Source organism: Acanthopagrus latus, chromosome 8 (genome assembly GCF_904848185.1).
Source record: "Acanthopagrus latus isolate v.2019 chromosome 8, fAcaLat1.1, whole genome shotgun sequence".
NCBI lineage: Eukaryota > Metazoa > Chordata > Actinopteri > Spariformes > Sparidae > Acanthopagrus > Acanthopagrus latus.
In genome coordinates, this window is record NC_051046.1 from 4535852 (window position 1) to 4557000 (window position 21149).

General features: G+C 44.7%; 2 protein-coding genes across 16 annotated transcripts in view; one reads left to right on the forward strand and one right to left on the reverse strand.

Moving 5' to 3' along the window:
- pamr1 (peptidase domain containing associated with muscle regeneration 1) overlaps positions 1-21149 on the forward strand; it is a 66446-nt gene that overhangs the window by 9673 nt on the left and 35624 nt on the right. For all 15 annotated transcript variants that reach the window (XM_037106132.1, XM_037106127.1, XM_037106129.1 and 12 more), the window contains one exon: positions 18445-18837. The gene's annotated coding sequence lies outside the window, so the exon portion shown is untranslated. The remainder of the gene's footprint in view (positions 1-18444; positions 18838-21149) is intronic.
- On the reverse strand, positions 12946-15362 carry fjx1 (four-jointed box kinase 1). Its single transcript, XM_037106143.1, has one exon. The coding sequence runs from the start codon at positions 14923-14925 to the stop codon at positions 13642-13644; it is 1284 nt and encodes a 427-aa protein (XP_036962038.1). The 5' UTR covers positions 14926-15362; the 3' UTR covers positions 12946-13641.

Genomic DNA, 21149 nt, shown 5'->3' on the forward strand with positions numbered 1-21149 from the left:
AGAGAATACAACACTAGTCACAGCAAAAGCAGATTATGAGATTAAGTGGTATGCTTCTGGGAAATAAATAAATAAAAGTGGTAGATGAATGAACACGGTACAGTGATGCTAGAGGGAGATCAGTTTCCATTGAACCTTACTGTGCCGCGTTTATGTATAAGGGGAGTGTAGGCGTAAGGCGTGAATGAGTTGTCCTATTTGAGGTGCATTTCTGTATAATATTCTGAGATGGAGAGGGCAAAGGGGTTACTGTCACTTTGTAATGGCTTTACTGAGAGCAGGGAAATTAATCATTAAATCAGTAGGATTGATAATCTGCTCCGGGTGGGAAATAACCTACAGAAGAAGCACAACGACTTTGCTTTTATCTCCTATGCTTACAGAGTTGCCTGTCCCACTCAAGATTGCCTCGCAAGTACACCACGTTATCCCAGGAGATTAAATTGTTTTTTTTTTACATGGAACATGTGTAGCATCGCAGTGGAGGAATTTGTAAACCATGGAAAGTATAAAATCAGGGCTTGGATGATAAAACACCGCAGGGGACAAGTATCCTTTTCCCTTTTCCTACTTCCTTTTTATTTATACCCCTCACCCCTCAATCCCCTCCCCGGTTCCTCTGTGTGTTTAGAAATAGGATCTTATAGCCTAAATTGAAAATGGGACTGCTCCACAACACTCAACACATGGCAGCAGATGTGTGGCAGTGAGGAGGGGGTGAAAAATAAGGGAGGGTGGGACTGAAGGAGGGACAAAAGGGAATAGTAGGAGCAGGAAATGGAAAGATGACAAAGGTAAAATAAAAAGAGTGAGAGAGAGAGAGAAAGACGGAGAGAAGGGAAAGGAATTGACAGACGTGACTACAGCAGGGGAAAGAAAGATGAGAGACTGAGAGGGGAGGGAAGAGGAATGGAGAGAAGTTTAGAGGCTCTCAAACACTTTGCACTCCCAGCACAGCAGATGCCACATTCTGTCTGGCACAGTGATCTGTGGGCCTGCTCTATTTATACCCTCGCTGTGTCACTTCAGGGCCAGCACAACACTCACTACACACACACAAGCGCACACACACACACACACACACACACACACACACACACACACACACACACATCTAGCATCAGGCTCTTGCAGCTCTCCTGCAATGACTGAAATGAGGCAGGTTAGAAAGGCTCCCTGCAATGTGCGGGCATACATAGAGACCGAATGGGAACGGGATTTCATTCTATAAATATAAACAAATGGATACCGCATGACTGTAGAAGCACTGCGAGTTCAGTTTTTTCCAAGTTCCCCTGACACTAGCATGTGAGAAAAAGATGCAGATTTTGCTTTTCATTAATGCCTGGCTGGTTTTCATTGGCAGAACACACCATGAGAAAAGGGAGAGTGAACAAACAGTGGTCTGATTGAGCAGCGGGAGGACCGGAGCCTTTTGGATTGCCCTGGTTACGGCGAATAACAGCCACAAGTTACATCAGCTTTCCACCTTAACAATGAGCAGTGTTGGGCAACTCAAAGAGGAAAGTCTTAGTCAGTGTTAAAGGAGAAAAGGAAGGGCGGAGGGGATGAGAAAAACACATAAAAGAGAGACAATTTAAACATTTTAAACCGTAGCAACAAATACAGCGCCATGTGCTCTTTTCTATTAAAGTGCGTATTTCTTGCACCGTAGCATAAATATTTTATTTGATTCATCACGCGTCTTTACTCTAGTTGGCGGTGGTTACTCTCATGTGGGCGGAGGAAAAGCTTGATAGCGGTACAGCTTTAATCTAACAAGCAACACGGCGAGGACAAAAGCAGGGTGTCTTTTCTTGCGCTCTATGTGTAATCTCAACAATGACGCTGTGTAGCATTGTTAAGAGGCAGCACCCCTGCTTGTTAAATGACCTTTGTTTGTAATCAATCAGCCGAAATGTTACAGAAGCAAAGCAGGGCTCATTACACATCCGGCTCAGAGAAACGACAACACTCCACACATCCATCAACCTTACACACCGTGGGCCCCTGCAGTATAACACTAGCTTGATAGGAACAAGCCCACTCACATATACAAATATAGATCGATGCACACGTCCACACTCTGGCTCTTTTGTTCGTGACCTATGATGTTATATGCAAAGTCACAAAAACAAATTCTAATAGCTTGGAGGGAGGTGGTATTTAAAAATAAGAGGAATATTTTATGCAGGTGCAAAGAAGAAAAAGCTTGGAGGCAATCTTTGAAGGGTCACCTTTGATATTATGAAAAATGAATGGCTAAATCACATCTCTGATAGCTCTTAGTGTCTGTCGATGTGTGAGAATAAGTGAGGCGGACTTCAAAGTTGCGAACCGCCGCCTATGTCTGGTCATAGAGGTTCAAAAAAAATAAATAAATCAAAGCTCAAATATGTGTTTGAGAGACTGAGTGTAAACCAGTGAGCGAGCTCTCCAGCTGTCAGAGGCACGGAGGGGGACAGAGAGCTGTGCATGTGTGCGCACCAGTGAGCGCATGAGAGAACAACAACAAACTCTTCCTCCTCTTTGAAGCGGACCCTATCACCTTCCCACCCGCCGCTCGGTTCCCCCCCTCCACTGTCCGTCAGCAACCCATAAATCCGGGCTCTCATCTGCCGATGTGCCTCTGAAGTTCAGGAATGCCCGAGTGGGATTTGAGGCCCGGTGAGTTATGGGAACACCTGGGAGTGTTACGGGGGGGACAGGAAGGGAAAAAAGGGAGGTGGGTTTCAGGTCCTTAAACCTATGGAGAGTAACATGTTGACAGCCAACAAAGCTGATGGATTAGTTCTGGTGGTCAACTATCCTAGGTGTGGATAATTTGCCTTTGAATTACAGAACAGGCATGGAATACAAGCCCGCTGACGGCATGCACGCACCCGCGCACACGTATTGTTTTTGGCAGATGGGAACACGAGCATGTGATACAGTCCAGCGGCAACTTCAGATGGGAAGAAACGGCAGAGAATTCGCTGATGGCAGAGAGAGGGCTGTCTTTGAAAAGGCTGAGGGTTATAAAAACAACATGGCTGGGGTCGCGGCCTGGCCCGACTCTGTCTTTACTGCACAGCATGCTCGCATTCTTGAAGCCTTCATGCTCAAAGTCACCCAACGGCCTGTCCCTGTCCTGGCAGAGTAACTACATTGCCCTCCATTTGTTTGTCTGTCAGTGAGAGCAGAGGATTGTTTGAGTGTGTGTGCCAGGTGCGTGTCCTTGTCTCCTGTTATATGCTGAACACATATTTGTGTTTAATGTCGCTGTAACTGTTGTTTTCATCACTAATTCCTTCATTCCATTAATTTTTGAGTAATCAGTCTATAAAATGTGAGAAAACAATGATGACAGTTGCAGAGTTACAATACAAATGTTGCAAACTATAATATTATACTATTAAACAGCTAATTAAGTTAATTTTAGATGACTTTAGCTGACTTGTTTAAAAATGAGAACCCTGTAAAAGAGCTTTAAATAAGCACTTGATGGCTATAAAAATGTTATAGTGCTAAAGGACAATAAAGCGTATCTTCCTCAGCAGCTGAAGAATCATGCAGAAGACTAAGAAATAAGAAAACAGAATTGCTTATATAACCCTGCAGAATTGTTTAGACCCAGTATTGTGAGTATGATAAAGAACATTGTGAGTTCAGACTGGAATTTCTGTCTGACATAACCTTGTTTGGCTGCTTAACTTACATAATCGCTTGTATTTTGTAAACTTCATGCATTCATGTTCAGTATTTATTACACAACAATGGAACTCTATCTAAGTTGATGTTGGATGGGGTTGTTGGAATGCATAATGACCGAGACTTTCAAAGCCACAAGTTATCTCCTCATCGCTGTGTCACTGCTGGAGACGGTTCTCGCTGCACCCATTGCCGTTCTGTTGTAGGAGAAAAAAATACTCTGGCTTGTATGTATTTCTTCAAACTAATCAGGATTGTTTTGGGTGGCACAAATGCCAGAATGCAGCGATGGTGCACTCCTTTAAAATCATGTGTGATCGTTCCTAAATCCTTGCACAAGAAAAGGTTGACAGCTTGGAGGTTGTTGTTGTAGTTGTCTGTAGTGACAGGGATTTTTAAAAACGCCAACACACGCAGATAGCAGAAGGCGAGGAGAATGACTGAATAAAGAGCGGGACAGATCTGCTAATGTTACCCCGAACACACAGCAAATACTACGCAGTGGATGTTTTAAGTCTAACCTTTAGCCTGACAAAGTAAATGATGTGCTTGAACTTTTCAGTAATGCTAAGTTAACACTGGGGGAGGCAAGCTTCTTAACCAGGCTTGCTAACATTTGGAGCTTATGCTGGAGCAGATAAACACACCGATGAATCCATTCAATTCAGTTGTGCTCCGGTGTTGGAAAGACTGAAAAAGACAACCCCTTATCTGTTACTGTTTTGACATGTGGAGAAATCCAAGGTTTGACAGTTCTGCCGTGCCTAGTCATGGTTGCTAAGCTGTGATTGGATAGCTGCTGTTTGGGGGAGGGGTTTAACAATAGGCCAATTTCCCAGCACCCAAGGTTACATCTTCTAATTGTTTGTTTTCTGTGACAGTCCCAAAGATATTCAATATGAAATATAGAATATAAAACAAGACCTACATGAGTAATCCATTATGAAAATTGCTGACAGTGAATTTAGTCAATTGATCAGCTCTTCTCATACTGTATGTCGTGTGTGTGTGTGTGTGTGTGTTTAAGTGTCTGGAATAAAGCCAGAAAGACGACATGTTTATAGTTCCCGGTTACCTCCACACATGACTGGCATAGCAGGAGGAACATAAACGGCAACACATAAACGTGTAAATCACTCAGATGCACCCTCTTTGCCCTTGCAGGCGATGTCTGTTTTCAGTCTTAGTTCATCTCACAGTCAATCACCGGACCTTTCCATTTCTTGATGGGAGGCCATCAATTTAGCCATTAATATTGAGTCATATTAGCAGAACCCAATGATATATTTCAAACCCCAAGTGTCCAATAAAACCCCCTCTTTTCATTTTTAAAGGATAAATGATATAGAATAGATGAGGTGGCCCCCCCAAAAAATCGAAGAAGTAGGAAAAAGGGAGACAAAATGAGAGGAAACAGTAGATTTTCCCCTTCTGGTAGACGTTGCTATATTACAAAAGATTGTGGGACCATACGAAGATTTACTTTCTCTTTCAGTGGCATTGATTTTGTGGAAGATGTCTTTTGCGAGTAGCCCAGATGATTAGCCCCACCCGCAATCAATCAGTGCTTGCAGGATCTCGCAATGGCAATATTTGCCAAGTTGATGTGAAGAAATAGAATGAGAAGTTAATGTGAATTAGGCGAAAAGGCTGACAGAGAAAAAGAGAGAAGCGAGGAGACCTTATAAATCCAAGACAAGGACAGCAGACACATCAGTATAACAAAGCTGTTTTGTGTTGTTGGCTCCAGCTTGCAGATTCACAGAGCGATACGGACTTTTGAATTTCCTGTAACCCCTGCCCTGTCTGTCAAGTGCTCTGTTCTTATTGAGAGGATATTGAAAACCACCCACATTTCAGCATTTCAGTTTTGTAGCCAAAGGATGCGTGCTATGCAACGTTTAAGGTGAAAAACACAAAGGTTTGCGGCTTGAATTGCCACTCAATGTGGAAGGAAGTTAACCACTACACCCTGTATTGTTTCCCCTTTGGTTCGGGTAATGTGAGGGTGCCGTGAAAGTGCGAGACACTAAGCCTCACCCTGCAGTCGTGTCAGAGGATAATTGCCGTGGCTGCTGGCGTGGGAGGCCTGGATGTCTCAGAGTTGTTATTTGAGGTGAGTCAGGTTACAGGTGTGATATAAAAGGAATGTCCTTGAGATGGGAAGATCTTTAAAAGCTACATAATAACATGTAATTAAAATGTCATTGTAAGATGAGGAAAACAACATGTCTGCAGTTTTTGTTATCTCTCTTGTCCGCTGTTTCTTCCCAGTTTAGTCATTTATAGCAGATTTGCTGCAGTCCTCCCATTGATCATAGAGGTATACAGAAACCTGGACACCAAAACACTTCCTCTGTTTTTTTGAATTTGTGCCCGTAGCACACAGGCGTTCGATTCATTTTCTGGCTCATCTTTAGGAGGTATAGACATGAACAACACAAATGTTATCTCTTAAGGTTCGTCTCTAAAGTAATTTTCATTGCCCGATGGCTAAAATCAAAGAATTTTAAAGGTGTGTTGTGGAGTTTCCTTGTAATCCGAGTTGTGTGTACATTCAGTGCCTCTCACCAAAGCGCTCTGTGTGCAGATGTGAAGCCCAGCAGACTTGTTGATTGCGTTTCCTTCCCCTTAAAACGTTTGCAAATCCGACTGTTTGAATATTTTAAATCTTGCCTTGCTTACATCCTTATTTGCCAGCTTGCAGTCTTTTTCTCACTGCCTTTGTTGTTGCGCATTGCCACCCTTATTTGCCCACTGCCGCCAGACACTGTCAATCAGTGGAATAGTGTGAAACTGGCGCCAGGAATTTGTAATGCTTTCCTCATGTCCTAGTGCATACACATGGAAGTCAAAAACAAAGTGGGGACTTGCATGTAAATACATTGGTCCATAAGCACTACTAGTGTTAAAAAACTGTATCTTTAACCAAGGTTTCAACACTACCAAGCAGTATTTTAAATCATTGATACCCACATGCCCTCTTTTTTGAACTTTTTAACAACTAAAATAACCCAAATCCATAAATCAGGTTTTGAGTCAGGTATATCAAGGTACTTCTGTTAATGACGCAAGCAACAAACATGGTTGAGACAACAGAATGTAGAAAATATAATATATTTATAGCAGAAGGTAGTGTAGTGTAGGACTGAATAGCTCCGCCGCTGTTTTCAAAAACAGCAATGAAACCAAAACACTTCTGACAAGACTGCTCTTTTTGCTTTAAATGAAAACTTCAAAAATGAGAGATTTCTTTGAGAACAGTCCACTGACTGTACACACAGGAACTTGATTTCCTCAGGATAATTCAAGGTAGCAGTACCATCCGGTGATATTGTTGTCAAGGACGGAGGGGATAATAACGTCTGCGAGTGCTGAGATTGCCTGGATTGCGGTGCTGCCAAGATTTGTAACTACATTTTTAAATCCTGAAGTAGAATTGCCATGAAATCACATAAGCTTCATTAACTGATATTTATGGAATTGTGTCATGTTTTTTTCCTAAGGATTGCCCTTTTCTGCTGGCTCCTATTCTAGGTAGTCCTATCTCACCTTCACTAAGGCATGTCCAATCTTGTTCAAATGACACTGATACTGCAGAGTCAGCCATAAACCCCCTAATGTTTGTCTCCAGCGAGCTCTTTCCTCTTCCCCCTGCTAAAGAGAGAGGCCAGCACCTGGACGCAACCCAAATCGACTGCCTGCCTCTTATGCCTGTCTTCATCGCCGCATGCCTGAGTGCCCTCCTTTTCTATCTATACTCCAACCGACCTGTCTACTTAACTGATTGACTGTCATGACATTTTCTCACAGTTAGCTTTAATCATTTCACCGTAACAGTGTACCATTATGGAACGAGGCAAGCTGGAGCATTTGTGTGGTACAACGGGGCTCAATGGTGGCACAAAGTGCAATTTACATAGAAATGACCAAATTACTGAGGACTGGTGCAGCTATTGGGTGCTATAATTCAAAACGACGATTGTGACCACATGCAGGTCACAGTAGTCAGCAGGAGGTTAGCCTCCGGGCAGCGCTAACATTCAGAAAACAAGTGGTCAGCCAGCAGGAAGGAATGTGCTGTTTCAGCAGGTTGTAGGTATTTTGTCATCAAGTGTCGCACGTTGTCCTCTCGCCCTTCTGTGTATCGATTCTCTTTGTACTTCAGGCATGGAGAGGACAAAGCCCTTATGACACAGCCACAGCACACTGAAAACAAAAACACAGAAAACAAGTATGAGAATGGGCGGATATTTTAAAGCTGTTGAGTTGGAGTTAGCTTTTATAAGTGTTTTTTGTTATTAAAATGTAAATAATAAAATGTGCGAGTTATTAAATTCTGAGTTGCTTTTCAGAATGAAAAAGCCATTCCTTCATTCTTGCTAGGCATTCATAGTCATATGTCCAACTGGCTCATTTGGACCAATCAACTCTTTTTTTCTGGCACTGGGGCTCATTCATAACCCCCAATTACTATATTTGCATAAGAAATATCTTGATTATGGCCACAATCTTTGTAAGGTGCAGGTGGCCATGAGAAAGCATTCAACGACAAAATGATAGATTATCTCCCCATGATTGTGATCAGTTAGTTGAGTCAGTTCTTTCCAGCAAAAGACAGAAAAAAAACAGTCATTTCCATAAGCATACTAATTCACATTTACATAGAGATGAATCCAGATGCAAATGAGCGAAACGGCATGTACTTGAAACAGGTCCCCTGGCTGCGCTGAGGCATCAACAGGCATCACCCAGAGGAATATCAAAATCCATCAAGCATGCCAATCAAATGCTGAGCGGCATTTCAGTTCAAGTAAGGAGGAGAAAGCAAGGCAAAACATCTGAACACAACAAGGTCCTTACAAGGGAGTTAATGTCATGCCTGGGTAATCCTTGATGCAAAAACAAAATGGAGTTTTAAGACGTGCTACGATGGTGGAATAAAGGACAATTTAGCTTGTTTACTAAATTTTCATTTGCCTCTTTTACTTACTAGTGGCGGTGAAGCCTTTCATCTGCCGCTGGTGTGTGGAGAGCTGTCATTACGCACTCACTTCAGTCAGAGCATCACAGCATGTAGCGGTGTTAACCTGTAAAAGACAGGTTTCTCTCACATTCCGAAACATGAAAGTAGACCTGTTCACGCAAGGATATGAAATGCAAATGCTTTATAGAAAAATCAAAAGAGGCTTATGACATTCTGCAGAATATAGCCTGACATTTCGGAGACATTGCTTGAGGGACGCAGCATAACAAATAGGATGGAATTAAGCGTCGAAATTAATCAGGATTTATTTTATGTACGCTATGACTGGCATGAAGCAAATCGTATTATAGGAAAATAGAGAGAATCCAAATTGAGGTTAAACAGTTCTTCTTTCAAAAACAGCGTAATGGATTATGTGCAGATATCTAGGTCTATTTGTGCACATACTCCAGACTATTATTGCTGCAAAGCTAATAATAACGTGAAGTGACGAGGAATATAAGAACGTCATATATTTGTGCTGTGATATATTTTCTGTCAACACAGTAGGCATCAAAGATGTGACTCACTGGTAGTCATGACAAAGTGTAAAAACAAACATGTGGGATGAAAGACTTTTATAATCTAAAAGAACAGGAGGGATTTTAATAATCTGTGAGCCTGGCAGCCCAAGAGTGTGGACAACAGCTGGACAGATGTCCATTCTAGTCTGCTCTGCTCCCTTGTAGGATTTACTGTGACAAAACCCTTGTACAAACCATTTCCACACCCACTGATGCAAGTTTATCTGTGGAAGACATGATCGGCGGAAGACTCCGGCCATGCCAGTTTAAGGAAATTGCAAAGCAGAAATCTGTCATGGAGTATTACTGCACATGGTCCTGCACACACACTCGACTCTCTGATTCACTCTGATTTTTCGAACACTTCACAGCTGACTTTAATAGTACAAGCACATGATAGAGATTAACAAAGCTGGGTGTCCCTCGTGGTGACGATGTCTAGGTGCATGCGCTTGTTTAACTCGCAGCGTGTGGTGAAATGTGACTACAATCCAAAAGTCACACCTGTGGATCGTAACATCCCGGGAAAACCTGCAAATACTAACATCAGATTTGACGTAAATTAATTTCGAAGTACACGTTTTGGGATGAAAACAGAGGAAATTGTGACGCTTATTAAAAGAGGCATGTGCAGCTCTTTTTCCGGCCTGTCTCTGTCACTCATTACCTTCTTCTTTGTCTTGAGGAAGAATGCCCTGACCCTATGCTTTCACCCCTGGTTTGGACAAAGCCGGGCTTTGTGCCAGTTCTCCAGGCACACCACAACCTACCCGTCCAACCCGTACACTGCCAAAGCCCCTCCAGTTGTAGCCTAGGCCCCCCAGTTCACCCTTCATGGCCCGTGTCCACTCGGCTGTGACTAAGTGACTCTCCCCCCTAGTATGTGCTGTGTTTCATAATGAAATCATTCAGTCATGCACAGGAAGTTCCCTGGACTGCGTAGCCTTGAAAGAATGCCACTAATGTCCGTCCGCTCACACATGGCAGGCCCACAGGGGAAGGGACAGCCTAAGTCAATTAGTCACCTAGTATAATTTTCAGTTTTGTATCCAAAGCACTCTGCCTTTTATACTTCAAATCATGCCGATTAGTTTTACTCGTTCAGGCAAGTCCCACAGATGTGTGGTCTGATTGACATCTGGAGATTTTGGAAGCCCTGTGTCATGTTCTTTGGGCCGGGCCTGTGCAGTTTTTGTGGTGTGGCAGGGTGCCGTCGGGGAGTGCTGTTGCCATGAGGGGGTGTTCTTTGTCTGCAACAGTTTGGATGCTTGTGCACACGTGAGTTTTAGGATGCTAGGGTCAGGGTTTTCCAGCAGAACGTTGCATTTTAACCAGGGAACAAGTCCCTCGGATAATGTTTGCATTCAACAATTAGGATGCAAGATAGAACGTGGTAATCAGTGAGTTTCAGAGGTGCTGGTAGAGTAGCTGTTTATAGATAACCAGCTGCTGTGGCGTTGTATTGATTGGACAAGCATGAGAGTGGTATTGATCTTCTCATCTAATTGTCCCGAAGTTACAGTAATAAGCATTTCTGAAAATGTCAGTGTCACAGTGTTGCTTTAACATTAATAGCTTCCTTTTTTAATATGACCTTCTGATAAATCCAGAGATTAGTTTTGTTTTTAAAAGAAAATCTCAGCCAACGGTTTATGTACACAGCTGGAACTCCTTCTACTCCCCTGCCTGAGAAGTGTCTGTGCGCACTTGCGTGTCCATGGAGATGATCCTCCCTCAGCTCCTCTGGAATGTTTGCAATGTGAGCAAAGAAGAAGAAGATCAGCATGAGTACCTGGGATCTTTGCTCGGGCCTGCTGTGGGCCCCCGGCTACATGACTGTCTGGGCCTTCTGACACAGAAAACAAGCAACATCTGGAAGGAACCACACAATGCCGGCATGTAGGAGGGTATAACTGACTGCCACACGGAATAATAACATACTGCACTGGTGCCACGAGCTCCGGCGAGTGTCATCCATTAGACCATGTCGCATATTTATGTGCATGAGGATTTCGTTGCCTCTGGGTGAAAAATCATGGCAGGACTTGAAGAAGTTTGTGTGGTGATCTGAAATAAGCCAGGCGGAAAGCATGAGGGAGGAACATATGTGAACAGTTAAAAGGGTGATTCAACACCCTCTTTGATATCCACCGTTGGTGTGATTACAGCTGGCATGGTCCCTAACTAAAAATGTGCTTCTTTGGCGAAAGGAAAGCAAAAAAAAACCAAAACAACTAATTAGGGAAATGAAACTTTCATTTTCCATTTAGCTAACAAATGAAGTTGACAGTGATGTTAACAGTGGAGACAGACGAGCTGCAGAAAGAGGCGGGAATTAGGTGAAATAGGGTGGGAAGTTGTTTGAGGCAGGAAGGGTTGTGAGTCCAGAGACCTCGGTTCAGCATTGTGTTTAATCCTCGGTGTCCGCAGGCCGTCGTAAATCTCTTTGCGGCATTAACAGACATGCTTAGAGCGCAATGCCCAGCTGCAACCCCACCCTCCCCCTCCCCCCCAGAAACACACATGTACACATACTAACCCCACACCCGGCACATTAACATGCCCTCTTTTCCCCTATACAACAGTCAGCGTGCATATTGATCCCCAAGTTCCTATTAGAGCTGCTGCAGGCAGCTAGTCTGGAAAAAAGCCTCCAGTTACACCTGCTTAACCCTCTGCTGCTTCTCCGCTGCCATGTAGTGACCTGGCAGGGAGAAGCATAAATCACTGATACTGACACACGTGCGGTAAGCCATGAAATGAAATGCGAGTACAAATCAGGCCCCTAATTTCAACAAGAGACACTCATCCCCCTCTATGAAGATGCACAGTCAAACAGTGGTGGTTTGCCCTCAATTTGACCATGTATATTATAAAAAGAAAAAAAAAAAAAAACTTGTAAAAGAAACCAGATGAGGTGCAGATAATGAGAGCCTGGAAAGAATTAAGCCTTCAAAAGATCGATCGTACTTTCTCTCTGATGTGCTCGTAAGTCTAGAACCAGAAATCAGACACAGAGCTGGGGGCCCATAGTGGAACTAACAAGGAGAAGATGCTTCCAAAAAACGAGTCAAATTAAAGACCGATGTGGGATACAGTGGAGGGAGACTGACCGTGCCTGCGCCTTTTCTCTTGGAAACCTTTCACAGGTACAAATTCAACATTTTGAAAAAAAAAAGAACTATAAACGCGGCTCTCCTCTGAGAGCAAAGCGCTCATTAATTGTGGGTTTGGCCTCCCAGCAGCACATTGCACCCACAAAAGGAGTTTTCTTACTTTTCGGCTGAACAGCTTGAACCAATAAGCCGTCCTGCCATGGCTCCAGGTTCACCGTTTATATTACCGGAGTGATGAACATGCTGTAATCTGTCCTCTGAAAAAAGGAGGAAGTTTTGATATAGTTAGGGAACAGTAAAGCCCCTCTTTCAAAGGATGTCAGATGATGTCGGTTGTCTCCTTCAGTTCATCATTCTGGGTGAGATTATAAAGGGGGATTAGAGATTCCTGTTGTAGCGTGCCTGTGGCTGACAGTGTGGCTCCTGGGGAACATTGTGCCAGCGCAAGATTTTTTCGACAGCACAATGAGAGCACTGTAATGGGCAGAGTACAGAGAGGCTCGAAAAATCCCCAGCGCACTACACCGACTAGGTAAATATTTGATGCACTCTAATGAGGCGATTGAGTACAAACTGCATATAAAACACAAAGTCTGACAACGGTTAAATTAAATTACATTGAGTTTATCAAAAAGGACAAGAGATCTTGGAATGTTACAATGCACATTAAATTAGCGGAGCATCAAACTCCCAAAACAGGTCGACAGACAATATTTACAGTGTACTTACAACATGTACAATGGATATGACACACCTGTGACTTTAAGGCTGAATATGCAATCCAAACACATTTACAGGAGTGCAGGTGCAGCTGTGATGATGTACTGTGCAAACATTTTCTATAAAAAACGGGGGAGCCAGATGTCAACAGAAATACAGTATCCAAGAGTCAGATTATGTTAAGGCTTAGGCAAGACACAAGGCAAGAATCCAGACACACGCATGAAGGGCTTCGTTATGTTAACCCCTAGTCACGAACACAGCCTACTCTTTTACAATTAATCCTATTCAGGTGAGCATCAGTGGAGTGAAAGACGGGATCAACTGGCCTTAACCATCTCTCTTCTGTGAGGCATACAGTGAAAATCTCATCGGGGAGCTTATAAACATGTGTCAAATTATGTATAAAGTAGGCAACACATTCTATTCACAAGAGGTAGTTCTGCTGGATACTCAAGACAGTTTTGTGTAATGCGCATCAGTTTAGCACAGGTGTGCCAGCCGTGTTCGCAGAGCTCATTATACCGCGCAGGCAGCAAATCCGTCACCTGTGCGTGCTGAATGTTCACAGCTGGCTGTACTTCCCTTTACAGTGCACAATGTGTCTGTATAATCTGTCTATCCTGTCCTGGAGAACGCCCGCATGCTCGTCGGAGAGAAATCCTAATTCCGGAGACAAAGGCTCGCTGTCCCTGTAGAGCTCCAGGAGCCTTTTCCTGGAGTCTCTGCGCCTGTGCAGCTCCGCCACGCGCTGCGTGGTCCTCCTTCTGAACACGCACACAGAGTTCAGCACTGTGCTGTGATATTTCTCCCACATGTTCAACACCCGAAAGCCGTGCACGAGTCCGGCCTCGTTGTCTATGAATACAAGGTCACCGCGGGCTGTCTTCAGCAGGTTGTTGGTGTCCCTCTCCATTACGCGCGAATCCCACTGCAGGCTGAACAGATTGCTGACGAGTCTGTCGAAGTTTGCAGTCAGGTAGTCGAATATGATCAGGTCGCTCCACTGCATCAGCTCCAGCAGCTCCTCCGTCGTCTTGTTCCAGAGCTCCTTGAGCACAGGATGCAGCCCGCTGCTCTCCTGCCGGAGCGGCGCAGGTGTGACCACCCCGGTCAGGTTGGAGACCCACTCGGTGAGAGAAACCACGGCCCGATCGCTCCACTGCAACCCGTCTATCCGCGTCCTCACAGCCGCCCACTGCTCACTGTCTCCGTTCACCTGGGACAATATTAGAGGGGGCACGTTTGTGATGCCTAACAAACTGGCAAGGTAGTATGTCAGAGTTTCTCCTTGCACCTGGTCCGCGTTTATTCCGTAACGCACGCACGCTTTGGTCCCATCTGCAAAAGTGGCGAGCTGATTAGATATCCTGCCGCATCCCGGCTCCAGACTCACTATCCGGTTTGTCCTGGCTGCCTCTCGCCACGCGCGAGCATATTCCTCTGTGAAGCCCACACGAAGGAGATCCTCCAGCCGTTCACTCCAAAATATCCCATCCTCCACCGGGGAGCCTAACTTGACCGAGCCCACCCGCTGGGCTGACCTCTTGTTATCCCCATTCACATGGTAATCTCGACTTCCTGCGGGGACGGTTTGATCGGTGAGGTTGCGAGCCTCAAGTCTGCCCCCCAAGTGGGGTCTTTGTGCCGGTGGGACAGCGAGCAAAACCCGGAAAGTTTTGGCAGAGAGGTCCGCTGGGAGCCCCTGGTGAAAAGCCCCTCCGCCCGGTGCGGAGAACCTCCGTTTGTGTCGCTCCAAACGGGTCTCCAGCGCGCTCCAGACGTAGAAAACACTTGCAAGGGCGCACAGGAAAAGGAGAGCGAACAAGTTTGCCGAAACAGCCCTCATGGTGAGACCACCCTGCCCTCCGGGGACCTGCAGAGCTCCAGCAAGTTAAAAAAGACACAGAAAGAGCCAAATTTCTTCAATCCTCAGTTGAGCTGGAGCGGCTGAGAGCTGTGCGCCCCGCGGCTCCCAGGCGGACTGTTTGAGCTCACTGGAGGAGGAAGAGGGTCTCCGGAACTGTGTGAATCTCATCTCCCGGCTTGCTCAGGCGGCTTGTCATATCCCTCCTCTGCGGGGAAACGAGAAGGAGCATTTCGGATCACCACGGCCGATATCCGCTAGTGAGCGTCCTCCATTATAGCCCACTGGCGTCGTAGGTGCCTTCTGTCCGTGTGCACCTCTCCGTTTCTCATCCTCCTCCCTCTCTCTCTCTCTCTCTCTCTCTCTCCCTCTCTCTCCACCGGGCGCTGTGTGAGTTTGGGTTTGTGGTGGTGTCGGCTCGCAGAGAGACACTAGGCGGTGAGACACGTGACTCCAGTCCCGAGATGGTGGGCGGATCGTGGGAAGGAGGGTTCAGAGAGGAGCGGAGCAAGTGCACCGCGCTGCGTTTTGAGTCTGTGTGTGTGTGTGTGTGTGTGAGATGTGAGAGGATTGTGTGGTATTAGCAAAGGCAGTCATTATGATAATTGATACCTTGGGCAGAAATACTCTGGAAATAATGTCACCATTTTAAACAATTTATTTTGCGCCTGTTCGCCAGCTGACTCCGTGTCAGTGAGTTAGGGCAGGGATGGAGTGGAGCGGGTGGGGGGAACCTAATTGTCCCAAATGTGTGCAAAACATTCACCAGTGTTTATTTATTATCATTATTATTTTTTAAAATTCCATCTCTAGTTCACGATCACCATGAGGTCATTGTGGATCACAGACAGCACCGAGTATTATCAGCACATTCCCCGTCACCGCTTTGGCTCTTTACTCCGACACGTTATGGTTAAAACCAAAGTACAGCTGTGGGGATAAAACATTGTCCGTGTGGGTAAAATGCTTTTCGTGCAGGTTCCCTTCCATCTTGGACTAACAGTGTATGACTCATTGCCATTTCCACACCCCCAATTTAAGGACAAATGTCCAAAATTTAACTTGGAGACAAGGCATCTATTTGTGCCCCAAAGCACATGATCAGTCTAGTCTGGCTGGACTGATCATGTGTTTCACAGCTGATAACCACACTGAAGGCAAAAAGCCCCTGAAACAAGCCAGAAGCAAAGATAAAGATTCAGAAAGGATGTCTGTTAGTCGTAGACCCAGTTTTTTTTTTTAAGGCCCTCATATTTAAACCCACAGCAATCTCTCAAGCAAAACAAAACAAAACAAACAAACAAAAAAAGATGTTGTGTCAAGTAGCGTGGGACCTTAGGAGCTGTTGTCTTCAAGGTTAAACAACAAAGACAGCTCATGAAGATCTGTCTATGTGACTCGACACGAATGTTCACAGATGAGGTAAAGTTTTGAAGTCGTGTTTTGTCAGGTTCGCTGACTTCCTTCCTCCCTCACGCTCTGACGGTTTATCTGGTATTTCCTCAGTAGTTTTTATCCCCAGGCAGTTAAATGAAACACAAGCATCACCTTGAGTAAAGTTATGAATTTCTCCGGGTTTGAATGTTGTTGGAAAACATTGGGGATGATGTACGTAAACTACTCAGCGGAATAAACAACAACGCTTCAGTCATTTTTCAGTCTTTTTACAGCAGAAGTGTTACATGATATATCGCTGATTTGCGTTTATACAATGACAGTGAATTGTCAGATGTGGTGGAACAGGACCGGAACAACAATCATGTGAGACTGTCCTAAGATGTATTGACGACTCTGTGTTACAGCTTCATGCCTCGCAACGGTTAGCTCCTCCTTCGCTGTGAAATTTGTTTCTTAAGGCTTTGAAACAACCTGACCTTCAGTGCATTTAGTACATAACATTTTTAGAAGTTGCCTTGATTTTAAATGACCGTCTCTCAGATCTACGAGTACAAAGGGATTGTCCTTCGTTTCTTGCATACATCTCCGATTATATTCAAATTTGGCCGATGCATGAAACAATGACTGAAAATCTTCTCACTCTTTCCAAATTTATTTTCGACCTTTCAACCATATCTCGCCGCCATCTTCAGTAACAGATGGGATAAGTTCATTCAAGACACACTTGATGCTGTTACCTTGTGTTGGTATTAAATAGTTCACAACCCCTGCTTTGTATTCTTAAAGACTAACATTATTTCAATTTCTGCTGCTAAATATTTCATCGCTTTTTCCGACGAACAACCTGGGGCACAATAAAGTCAGCTGCTTGTTTCATCCTCGTCCAATGCTTTTGTCAAACCAAATGTAACACAATTTGTGCACACAAACTCCTTTCCACACATCTCCCCCCGTTGAATTATTCCTCATTAGCATCTCCCCACGCTCTTTGCCATGCGACTCATGTTTTCACACTCTGTATCTTGAACCTTCGTTTCCTAATCAAATTAATTGGGTCATTTTTATTGCAACATGCTGGCATGCTAAACTGCCTGAGTCGAAGAGACAACCATAGACAAGAATACTCAATTACACCCTGTAAACTAGAGGTCCACTAATGTATGCTCGAGATGCCTGGAGCTCCGAAACTGTTATCTTCATGCTGCTACCCGTGCCGTTTTATAGCTTGAAGAGAGACATACTAAAGCTGCTCAAAACCCTTCCCCACTGCTATATCTTTAAATATCTACCAACATGCCAGAATAGACGGGAGACGACTTCTCGTAGACAGGCTGCTGAAATCATTCTGATGCGGTCTTACTGCTCGTGTAGCCTTCACTTCTGATTTGCAAAGTTGGATGTTTTGGTCTTTTTGCCATCAGCCGAATAATTCGTTCAGTTCCCTGCCTGTGTTTGATTCTGCAATGCATATTGATAGCGGAGGGAGTGCAGCGGGAACGATAAAATCCCCGGGTTGATCACGAGTAGAAACGCATTTAGCGAGTCCTGGAATATCAAGAAATGGTTTGTGTAGCGGTGCATGGCCGAGCATGTTTTCCAAACATGGTTGACAAAAGAGCGGGTCCTTGTGGAGGGTTTTTTTTTCTTCCATCTGCTGTTAAGAGCTGTTAGAAACAAATTAGTCATTGCAAATTGAACACTGTTCCCCAGAAATGCAGATAGTGAGGGATACAAAACACGCTTATTAAATACATACAAGTCAAGACAGGTGAAAAGAGGAGATTTTAAAGTACTTTGGGTTTGAATGAATGGTTTCTGTAATGCTTGTCTATAAAAACCATACATCACCTTAGCTGCTCCCCTTCACTTTCACTTTAAAGCTGAGTGGCAACAAGGCTTCCAAGGTCTAGACGTAGGAAATGAAGAAGGCTTAAGTGCATTGCTGAAATTCTGTCTGAAGTGTGTTGCTTTTTAGTAGTGTTGGGTGACTGTATTTACTGACTCCGTCTGCAGCAGCAAGGCCGGTGTCCCTTTTCCCGGAGCACAAGTGCGGGCATGTTCTCATATCAAACCTATCTGTTTCTTGCCATGTGTTATCTGCAGGTCAGCCAACCTCTGAGCCCCTCTCCTCCTCCTCCTCCTCCTCCTCCTCCTCCTCCTCCTCCTGCCGCATTCCTCCCTTCATTTTCCTCGTAAATCCCACTGCGGTCCCAGGAGGGCCGTAACACAGGGAAAACCCTTTCCCCACCAGGCATGGCTGTCCCTGGTCAAGCGCCGCAGTGACACAAGAGAGGCCGGGCTGTCTGTCATCCTGTCTGCAGCCACACAGCACACCCAGCACCGGCCGTCTGACCACACCGCAGCTGTGATACAATCTCGGGTTCTCGGTGTGGTTTCCGAGCAGATGGACGGAGCGGCCAAGGAGACAAAAAGAAACGAGTGGACAGAGGAGGAGAAAGTGCAGTGGGCTTCTTGTCACTTCCCCTGTAGTCTAAGGTTAGTTCATGCTGAGCAATAACTCATAGGTCCCTTGACACTTTGCAACACTCTGTTTCCTGGACTGAATAATGAATGTGCAGGGCTTCCATTAGTGTTGAAAGCTCAGATTATTTCACAGGGCCTGACAATTACTCATGCTTGGGGAATCAGGGACAGGTTGGGGGAGATCTGTGGAGATGAATTTATCGCCTCCTGGTTTCTGTACGATGAAGATATCTGTGTGTTTCTTTGGACACATGTGTGCTAATTTAGGTTTATACTTTAAAAAAAAAAGAGAAAAAAAAGAGTGAGTGGAGCAGATAATAACAATGCGGATTAGATTTAGTATTCTAGTAGTGGGGAGGTATGCGCACTCAACTGTCAATACCTGCTTTGAATCCAGGAACTGGAATATTGCCATCTGTTCAAGGAGCCCAGCATGTACCGCTCTCTGCTCAGAGCACCAGAATCTGGCTGCGGTAAACTTGCAGCTGAGGATGTACCATTACAATAAATACTCCAGAGACAGATAAGACATTTCTTTTAACTGCTGGTGGTGGAGACACGATCTTGTCAGCACTTATCTCAGCTCTTATCTCAAATAACACTTTGGAAAAGTGCACAAATTGCACAAAATGGACTGTACTTTCTTGGCTTCTTTTGGAGGCATATTTTACGAGTGTTTAATGTGAGAGGTCACGCAGTTTAATTCGCCGCAACAGTGTTTATAGGGTGATGCAGTTTTTAGAAGCAGCAGCAGTCTCCCTCCTGGCTTTATCTAGACAGAAAGCGCAGCCTCAGAGATTGTAAGCGGCAGAAACGAGCCGGCTATGCAGAATCAAACCGAGGCCATTGCTACATTGAGAGATCCTCTGCACCGCTGGGACCTGAGCATGGCACACAGCCACCAAACTGCTTCCCCTTTTTTTTTTCCACCATTCGCTGCAGTTTCATTAGCCTGCCTTTGCCAATATCCTGATATGCAGGCTCAAGGTTTTTTTTGCAAGGACTGGTCAGTCGCTATTTGCTAATGAACCAGTTGTTGTTAATGAATGCGGAATTAGGCTCTCAGCCTTGGAGGAGCAACCAGGAGGCTTGGCTTATTGATGTGCTGTACTCCCCATCTCCATCTGGTTTCCATGCAGCAGCATTTAAAAGAGAGAGGTTTGAACCAGCAGAGGAGTGAGCCATTGAAATTCTGTGCTACACATGGGAGACCCTCTTGCAAGAGCAAAATCGGGAGAAGAGGAAGGAGATGTACTGTGGAGCCACTTGATTAAAGAATCAGTGTCCAATCTCCTGGATTACACCCCCTGACCTGCCACGCCAAATCCCCTATTAAATAAGTCAAGAATTGAATTCTTTTTACTTTCCTTTCGGCTAACTGGCTTATTGACTCAAGTGTGCTCAGTGCTTTGTGGCAAGGCTTGCCTTTAAATTGGCTAAAGACAGAGCTTAAGAACATCTAATCATTAATAGGAAAGTCATGACATTCAAACCCTCTGTGTGTGTTTTGTATTTTTTTTTTTTTTGTCCAGATGAAATGTGCCGTGTGATATGGTTGTGTCCTGGCTCTTGTGTGGGGTCATACGGTCAGTTAAGATTAGAGACGGTGGTTAAATGTCCTCCTAACGTTTCAGCAAAAACATTTAGCAGCTTCAAGTTTAATGGGCGAACAGCGTGAACTACTTGCTCTCATCATATCACGTTGGAATGAATCTTCTGTATGTGGGAGAGAGGAGTGCTGCGGTTTGCAATGCATCTTCTTGCTCAGCTCCTCCCCGCCCTCTCTACGATTCAGACTGGTTTAAAGGGATATTCTGGTGTGAATTTAATCCATGGTCTAACACACCATGACACAGCGTAAGATAACAATACACTGCAGTCTATGCCTCCAACAAGAAATCGCCATCAAAAAGCCACAAATAATGCATCTGCTAGCTTTGCTGGATTTCTATTGAAAAGACAACACAGCTCACCACTCTCCTGCAGCGTGCTTGTTGTGGGGAAGCCCTGACGAGTTGATTACCGAGTGTGGTTAGAAATGCTCAATTCCATTCTTTTCCCTGTCCGCTCTTGATAACAACTGTTATAAACTGGTAGACAAGACACATATGAACTTTGATTGCATTTCCGTGGAGTAATAATCATACATTTTCATCCTCTACTCCACTCGCTAATCAGCTTGTCAGGGCTCCCCCACAACAGGAAGCTGCGGCAGGAGAGTGGTGAGTTGTGTTCTCTTTACAACAGGAATCCAGCAAAGCTAGCAGATGTCTGATGCCTCGATCTGTGTGCTGGGACCCTATTTGTACTGTTGCTGAAGTTTG